The sequence below is a fragment of the Heterodontus francisci genome, chromosome 6, assembly GCF_036365525.1.
Source record: "Heterodontus francisci isolate sHetFra1 chromosome 6, sHetFra1.hap1, whole genome shotgun sequence".
NCBI lineage: Eukaryota > Metazoa > Chordata > Chondrichthyes > Heterodontiformes > Heterodontidae > Heterodontus > Heterodontus francisci.
In genome coordinates, this window is record NC_090376.1 from 27,687,042 (window position 1) to 27,696,338 (window position 9,297).

The following is a 9,297-nucleotide window of genomic DNA, read 5'->3' on the forward strand; positions in this document are numbered from 1 at the left end:
AGGTGGCAAGGGCTGCCCACTGTGGTATCACCAGCCCTCACCAATGACCACTCCCTGGGTCCTGCCTGATTAGTCCCTGAAAGCCTGACCCCACTCACCTGGGTTCCAGGGTGGCATCCATGATGCTGCTCTGAGTCGGGTGCAGTACCAAAGTGGCCTCCGTTCCCGGTGATCATCTGGGATTGAAGAACTGCCAGCCAAATGGAGGGCCGGCAACTCCTGGAAATGGGACCTCCATCCTTAGTTAGTTGCAGTTAATTGCCTGATGGGCAGAGAATCAGTTTGTGGCTGCTGGAAATGGACAAGGCGGGGTTGCCCCTCGGTTTCCGGCCCTCTGTCGAGGTTACCGCCATCCGCATTAAATTCAGTCAAGGTGTCTCGAACAGCAATGTGATGACCAAATCATCTGTTTTTAACTCTTGGTTGAAAGATAAATATTGGTCTAGGGGTGGGGCAGAGGGATCTCCTCACTCTTCGATGTAGTGCCATAGGATATTTTATGTCCACCTGAATGGGCAGGCAGGGCATCTGGTTAACATCTAATCCAAAACGTAGTACTTCTGGCAGTGCAGCACTCACTCAGTATTGCACTGGAGTGGACTTCACCCTGCAAGTTTCTGACTCGATGGCAAAAGTGCTACCAACTGACCCATAGCTGACAATGGGCAAAATCGTGGGAATGGGAATAATTTATAAATTGAGACAAAGATTTAAAATTAATGTACTGGAAAATTGTGAGCCAGTGTAAATCGGTGTGGGGAGGATGGGCGACCAGTAAGAACATTATAATAGTCTATTCTGCTGTTTAAGTTTTTCAGCGGCAGAGATGAGATTAAGTGGTCTTAATGGTGGATAGCACATGGGTTCCGAAGCTCAGCTCGGTTGAACAGGGCACCAATTTCATTCAGTCTGCTTTAGCCTGGGAGTTGGGTGAATTCAGTAATTAAATTTGTGGTGGGGCGAAAAGCATTAGATTGGGCGGCTATTTTTTTTTCAGCCAGCGCAGACACGATGGGCTGAATGGCCTCCTTCTGTGCCGTGACTTTTCTGTGGTTCTATGCAAAATGAATTCAATCATCTTGATGTTCACCTGTAGGCAATTGTGACTCATTCATGATAATGTTAGATAGGCATGGAGGCAGTTGGGAGAAGTGAAACTAAATCAACAGCTTACGTATGGAAGCAGCTTCTATGTCTAGGGGGAATGGTGGCTTTGAATGGGAGGGGACCAGTGTGTGAGGTATGTGCATGCTATGTCGGCCAACATGGGGGAGTTAACTGTTGCTGGAATTAGAGGCCTGCTACCCGGCGACATGTGTTCAGGTCGGGGCAGGCTTTCGGGCTCTGGTCGGGCCGGACACGCACGGTAAGTGGTCTGCTGGTAAGTATTAAAAAATAAAAAACTTACTTGAGCTGGGAGTCTGGGACAAAACTGAGTCTGTGCAGTGAGCGAGTGATATCACTATGACATCATCGCGCATGCGCTTCAGGTTCAGTGTCAGGAAGGTAAGTAAAGGGAGGGTCGGGTCCACTGTGGTTCGGTCGGGTTCTTTTTCCCGACCTAAAGCAGGCCTCTAGTTGGAATATTGTGCACTCATTGTAGGAATGTTATAAAAGCACTGGTCCATTAAGATGTTACCAGGGCCAAAGGATTGCAGTTGTGGAGAGAGATTGAAGAACTTTGAGCTTTTTCTTCCCTCCACTGAAATCTAGGCAGTTAAGAAATGGAGAGCTATGATAGGTAAAAGATTATTTCCACAGGTCAGCGTGACCAAAATGATAGGTCATGAATTTAAGATGATCACAAAGAATTGAAGGGAAACTTAGAGAAAACTTTAGCACAGTGTGTGGTTGGAGTCGGCAGTTCTCAGCCATAGAAGGGGGAGAGGGCAGAAATCAGAAATTGGCGGCCCATCTCACTGCTTAATGTTGACTACAAGATTCTGTCCAAAGTCATAGCCAGTCGAGTCAAATCTGCTCTGGAGTTGGTGATTCACCCCGATCAGACCTGCACTGTACCCGGCAGGAAGATCTCTGATAGTCTCACGCTACTTAGGGATACGATCGCCTATGTACGGGACAGGAGGGTGGACACCTGCCTCATCAGCCTGGACCAGGAAAAGGCTTTTGACAGGATATCGCACACCTACATGATGGACGTGCTTTCCAAAATGGGGTTTGGGGAGGGAATCTGCAATTGGATCCAACTACTCTACACAAACATCAGTAGCGCAGTCTCAATCAACGGGTGGGAATCGGAAAGTTTCCCGATCAAATCTGGAGTCAGACAGGGCTGTCCTCTCTCCCCGGTCTTGTTTGTTTGCTGTATGGAACCCTTTGCTGAGTCTATTAGGAAGGATGCGAGCATAAGAGGGGTGACAATCCCAGGCAGCGGAGGCACTCTGGTTAAAACCTCCCTGTACATGGATGACGTCGCTGTCTTCTGCTCGGATCCACTGTCAGTGCGCAGACTGATGAGCATCTGCGACCAGTTCGAACTGGCCTCGGGAGCCAAAGTTAACCACGGCAAGAGCGAGGCCATGTTCTTTGGGAACTGGGCTGACCGATCCTTTGCCCCCTTCACAGTCAGGTCAGATTACCTGAAGGTGCTGGGGATATGGTTCGGAAGGGCCGGGGCGTGCACCAAAACCTGGAAGGAGCGAGTAGCCAACGTACGACAAAAGTTGGGCATGTGGGGGCAGCGATCTCTCTCCATTGTGAGTAAGAACCTGGTCATTAGGTGCGAGGCGCTCATGTTGCTCTACGTGGCACAGGTCTGGCCCATACCCCACTCCTGCGCTGTGGCAGTCATCCGTGCCATTTTCCGCTTCATCTGGGGATCTAAAATGGACCGGGTCCGGAGGGACACGATGTTCAAATCTCTGGACAAGGGCGGGAAAAATGTACCCAACGTGGCCCTCATCCTGATGACCACCTTCGTGTGCGGCTGCATCAAGCTGTGTGTAGATCTCCAGTACGCAAACTTCAAATGTCACTACGTGCTGAGGTTCTATCTGTCCCCGGTGTTGCGAAGGATGGGCCTGTTGTGACCGCGGAACGCTCCATGCAGTTGGACCGTGCCGTACCACCTATCCTTCGTGGAGCAGTTTCTGCGGGAAAACACCTTTGACCACCGGTCCATCAGGCAGTGGTCTGCACGGAATGTCCTCAAGGCCCTACGGGAAAAGGAGACGGGGGATCCTGTCGGATGGTTCCCCGAGCAGACCGCCAAAGTCATTTGGCGGAATGCCTCATCACCAGAACTTTCAAACAAGCGCCAAGATGTAGCTTGGCTGGTGGTGAGAAGGGCCCTCCCTGTCAGATCCTTCATGCACGCCCGAAGTCTCGCCCCCTCTGCACAATGCCCCCGCGGTGGCTGTGGTGGGGAAGAGACGGTTGCCCACCTCCCCATGGAATGTGTCTTTGCAAAGCAGGTGTGGAAAGAGATGCAGTGGTTTTTGTCGAGATTCATCCCAAGCAGCTCTAACACAGGAGTCTGTGCTCTACGGGCTGTTCCCAGGGATGCACACCGAGACAAACATCAACTGCTGCTGGAGGACTATCGATTCGGTGAAAGATGCCCTTTGGTCTGCCCGAAACTTGCTGGTCATCCAGCGCAAAGAGTTGTCCTCCACCGAATGTTGCAGACTGGCACATTCCAAGGTCCAGGACTACGTGCTGAGGGACGCACTAAAGCTTGGGGCAGCCACAGCAAAGGCTCAATGGGGAAAGACCACAGTGTAAGGTCCCCCCCCACCAAGCTGAACTGAGGGGCTGGATTCATGGGAAACCCCTCGAACTGTATCGGGAAAATTTTGTGTGCTGTAAATGTAAAAATGTATATAACATGACAATGAAATGGAAGGGTTGTGAGGCAACTCAATTGTATAGAAGGAAACTGATCACCTTTGCACTGTTTGTATTTTTTGACTTGATGCTGTTTTAAACTGTTTGGGAATGTAATTTTTACAGATTTTTATGAATAAAGTATATTTTGAAAAAAGTTGTCAGCCATAATCTGACTGTAGAGTTAATAAACAATTCTTGTAAAATGGAATTATTTGATTGGAAAAATAGGAATATTAAAAGGAATGGAGAGCAAGCAGATTACACAATGTGGCTAATGAAGGGGGAAAAAAGTGCAGATTTGTTGGGCTAAATGGCTTTTTTATGTCCTAGAGTTTGCATTTTCAGGTAAAAATGTCAACACTGACTCTTTTAGTGGAAAGTGTGAAACCAGTCTGTTCCCCTCCATTTTCTCCCCTTGAGATGGAGATGGTTCTGTGGTGCCAGCAGCTTAGGGTGTCTCACCAAAATGGCCAGTCTTGAGAATTTAAGCAGAGTGCTAAAGGACCTTATAGTCCAGCTGGACTTTGTGCTTACCCATTGGCCCCACAAATGGATCTTTTCAGCTGCATAAAAGCAGAGTGGGGAATTTGACTGATTTTTTTTTTTCCAAAGTACAGTTGAAGTGCTCCACCTGATGTCAGCCAACCTAGCATCAATGTGTTCAAGGCTGAGATCTAAAAACAAAGGTTACTCAGCATCTGGAATGGGAAAAGACGGACAAGGACTCTTCCTGGTTTGTGTTGCTCAGATCCATGCCATCATTCTTGAGTAAATGTTCAACTGGGGAAACAAGGGTTTTGTGTTTATATAGAACAGCATTACTGCAAAAGTTGCTTAATTTTTTGATTCTCTGTATTCATTGGCACTAAAAATCTTTTTTTAAGTATTCTTGGATTATGGCCATCACTGGCAAGACCAGTATTTATTGCACAAAACTGGTTGCCTTAAGGTGGTGGTGGGTCACCACCTTGAACCATGTGGTGAAGGTGCTTTTTGAATACTGGTGAACTGAAGCTTGTGTTTTAGGCCTATCAATTGATTTGTGGAAGTATGATGTGCACTTTTAATCAAATATTGTCTAGGATTTTAGCTGATTTTTTTTTTAAGCAGGGGGCCTATTACACACAGCCTGTGTATGCAGCACAGCCTCATGTAATCCACCATACCACAGTGGTGCAACCCAATAGCATTCAACCTGCTATTTACCCAACTTCTGTCCCTGCTCCACGGACCAACGGGATGGCTATGGGAATGGTTGCTGGGACTACCATGGCGATGACAGCAGGTAAGTGATAATTAGCTGCTTTTGTGAAAGTATGTGTCTCCATAACAATTTTTCTTGATATGCCACCCCAAGCATAAATTAACTCATGCCTCATCGTGGATGTTAATACCACAAGGAAACAATTTTTTTCAGCCCCCAAGGTGGACAGCAGTACTTTGTTGCCTGACTGAGAATTGACCCACTTTGAGATGGGTCTAAAATAGAGAATGTAAAAGTAATGGCACAAGTGAAAGGCATATTTGGCCCAGATATACTCTTCACGGCTCTTTAGTTCCGACGAAAGGTCATCAACCTGAAATGTTAACTGTTCTCCCTGAAAATGCTGGTAGCATTTTCTGTTATTTCATGCTCTTCACAATACACACTTTATCAACTGCCTGTATATTTAATCTGCTGAGGGAGTTTTTTTTTATATTCATTCATGGGATGTGGGCGTCGCTGGCTAGGTCAGCATTTGTTGCCCATCCCTAATTGCCCTTGAGGAGGTGGTGGTGAGCTTCCTTCTTGAACCACTGCAGTCCAATTCTTTATTGACTTCATAGCAGTTAGATACAACTGATTGACTTGCTAGGCCTTTTCAGAGGGCATTTAAGAATCAACCACATTGCTGTGGGTCTGGAGTCGCATGTAGGCCAGTCCAGGTAAGGACAGCAGATTTCCTTCCCTAAAGGACATTAGTGAAACAGATGGGCTTTTACAACAATCGACAATGGTTTCATGGCCATCATTAGACTAGGTTTTAATTCCAGATTTATTGATTAAATTCAAATTACATGGGTGAGATTCAAACCCATGTCCCCAGTGCAATACCCTGGGTCTTTGGGTTACTAGTCCAGTGACCATACCACTGCCTCCCCAGTTCGGTTAACTGTACCGAAACCTGTGATGTTAAAACCTGCAAAATTTCAGTCGTCATCTAAATTGCCTCAGCTAGTTGCACTGTACTTGTGACTCTTGTAGCACAGGAGCTCTTGTTTCTAAACTATTCAAAGTTCATTCTGAGCAGTAATGCTCAGTAAAGATCTTGCTACTATGCTGCATCTAAGCTTGCATGTGAATGGCCTGCCACTGGTCATTAGTTGTAAAGACTATGGAAAATGTCAAATGTTTTTAAACCCTAAGCATAGGGTTATTGCTGATCAGTAAATGGAAAAAAAAGGAAATACTTACATTTATATAGTGCTTCATCACATCCCTCAAGTATCCCAAATTGCTTCACATACAATTCATTACTTTAAAATTCAGTGATTATTGTATAGTGCACTCACTCTTGGACTTGACTCTTCTGACTCTGGCAAGAGTGCAACTAACAGAACCAAAGTAACTTGGTGAAAGAAATGCAGTGGTTTAGAGCATGTTGATGTATTAGCACAGTAGTAGGAACTTTAACTTTTGCAAAATAATTGGTATCTGAGTTCCCTACACATCATTCAGTCCATTGTGGTAAAAGAAAGCAGATATGGCTCCAAAATGAGAAGACTAAGAATAAACAGATGTAAAAATCTAAAAATGGTAAGTTGGATGTGTCAAAAAGCCTATTTTCTTCCTCTTAATCACTCGATTACATTGAAAAAAATTCCTAACACCATTGTAAAATTTGCAAGTCATTGAAGTAAATGCTTGAGGAAAGTCATTTGAACCTTGACTATTCTGTGAAAATAACTTTCCATGTGCTGTACATTTGAAGTAAAGAATTGCTGAAAATCCTTATTACCTGCAATGGAACTTGCATTGGGTACAAAGGAACGGGGAAACTAAATATATTAACATAGTGCAGCACCTTTATCACAAGGTTCACATTATTATTTTTTCTGTAACAAAGTAAATTGTTGCATTAAAAACTACTGAACTGAAGTCGTCTTTTCCCCTTCCCCAAAAGGGACTCTGCTGACCACGCCACAACACACTCAACTAGGACCACATCCTGTTTCTGTGCCAACATACAGGACTCAAGGAACACCTGCGTATAGCTATGTACCTCCACATTGGTAAATTCGCTAACCAATTCATGTAAGTTAACACAATATTAGTCAATATTTGGTTGGATGTCCATTGTAAATGTAACCTGTCTTTTGAGAATTGATTTTCAATGTAGACTAATGTTTAGTAAACACATACCTTATATAATTCTAACGTGTAATTTAAGAGACATTTTTAAATCATGTATCAAGAATGTTTTTTTATTTTTGGCAGTTCTCTCAAAATCCTGGGTTTCAGGTTTGAGCCTAGGATCTTCCCAGGTCAAAATTGTTCAACTACTCATTGTATTTCTCGCAATTATTTTAGAATAATTAAAGACAAATTTCTACTGCCCCAATAGTTTTATTACTGTGCCACCGATACAGTATTTTTTTCTATAGTATAAAATTTGGAAAAGCAACACATAAGGTGACAGGCTGTGACTGGAAGACGACTTTGTTTGCCAGTACTGAAAAATTTTTAATTTGCTTCAAGAATGTAGAAAATTTTGGAATAGGAAAAGTCATTTGGGTAAAATAGCAATTCCTCGATGCCTAAATTGTCTAATTTTTGAAATCTTTGCCAATATGAGCAACTTGTACAGATTAACTTTATCAATCCCTTTCACATAATTTTGAAAATTTCTTTTAGCAAATAAAATTACATAGCATAATTAAATCCATACACAGACTGCTTGCTCCCTTTTACATTTGTCTACTTTGAGCTACATTTACTTCCTACTGCTCCAGCTTTCTAAAAGATTCAAATCTTCCAGATCTGGATGCATTCATTATTTGCTCTGTTTCCAATGTAATATATGCACAATTTGCGATACATATGTATAACTTGGAACCATGTTGAAATTTGGAAAGGCAGATGTTGCTTCCCAGTTTTAGCGAGTTGAAATGTAAACACATTCTCCCTTATGAGTAATCTGAATATGCTGGGTTAATGATCTTGCCGCAATGATTGCTGCTTTTGATTCTTTGTGATTTATCCCAGTACCACCTCTTGCCCCTCTAAATTGCAGTTCACACTAAATGTGAATTTAAGACTTGACATTACACTGACATTCTTCCTTTGAAGACTCCAGTAAAATAATGTTTCTTGATCACCATTTTGTTCAAAGAGTAATGTAAAATGAGATTTCCTGTCATACTGGCCAGCATTAGAAAGTTGTAAAACCCTTTTTTTTGTGTGAATGAGTTGCAAGATCTATTAAAGCTAACCAGGTTTAATCTTAATTTTCTAGTCTGGGATTTTTTTATGGAACTGTCTTTAAATTCATTTTTTTTATTCGCTCATGGGATGTGGGTGTCGCTGGCTCGGCCAGCATTTATTGCCCATCCCTAATTGCCCTTCAGAAGGTGGTGGTGAGCTGCCTTCTTGAACCGTTGCGGTCCATGTGGGGTAGGTACACCAACAGTGCTGTTAGGTAGTGAGTTCCAGGATTTGACCCAGTGACTGAAAAAATGGTGATATATTTCCAAGTCAGGAAGGTGTATGACTTGGAGGGGAACTGCCCTGCCTTTCTAGATGGTAGAGGTCATGGGTTTGGAAGGTTCTGTCGAAAGCCTTGGTGAGTTGCTGCAGTGCATCTTGTACACGCTGCTGCCACTGTGCATCTTGTACACGCTGCTGCCACTGTGCGTCAGTGGTAAAGGGAGTGAATGTTGAAGGTGGCGGATGGGGTGCCAATCAAGAGGGCTGCTTTGTCCTGGATGTTGTCGAGCTTCTTGGGTGTTTTTAGAGCTGCACCCATCCATACAAGTGGAGAGTGTTCCATCACACCCCTGACCTGCCCCTTGTAGATAATGGACAGGCATTGGGGAGACAGGAGGTGAGTTACTTGCCGCAGACTTCACAGCCTCAGACCAGCTCTTGTAGCCACAGTGTTTATGTGGCTGGTCCAGTTCAGTTTGTGGTCTATGGTAACCACCAGGATGTTAGTGGGGGATTCAGCAATGGTAATGCCATTGAACATCAAGGGGAGATGGTTAGATTCATTGCCTGGCACTTGTGTGGTGCAAATGTTACTTGCCACTTATATGCCCAAGCCTAGATGTTGTCCTGGTCTTGCTGCATCTGGGCATGGACTGTTTCAGTAGGTGAATGGTGCTGAACATTGTGCAATCATCAGTGAACAACCCCACTTCTGACATGATGGAGGGACAGTCATTGCTGTAGCAGCTGAAGATGATTGG

General features: G+C 44.2%; 1 protein-coding gene across 3 annotated transcripts in view; it reads left to right on the top strand.

The window, feature by feature from the left end:
• Positions 1-7,144, top strand: part of fam168a (family with sequence similarity 168 member A) — a 94,289-nt gene extending 87,145 nt beyond the window's left edge. For 2 of the 3 annotated variants that reach the window (XM_068033376.1, XM_068033375.1), the window contains exons 6-7: positions 4,957-5,134; positions 7,014-7,144. In XM_068033376.1, coding sequence (XP_067889477.1) covers positions 4,957-5,134; positions 7,014-7,126 — 291 coding nt within the window. In that variant the 3' untranslated portion in view covers positions 7,127-7,144. The remainder of the gene's footprint in view (positions 1-4,956; positions 5,135-7,013) is intronic. The other variant, XM_068033377.1, reaches the window with a different exon arrangement.
• Positions 7,145-9,297: the final 2,153 nt, after the last annotated feature.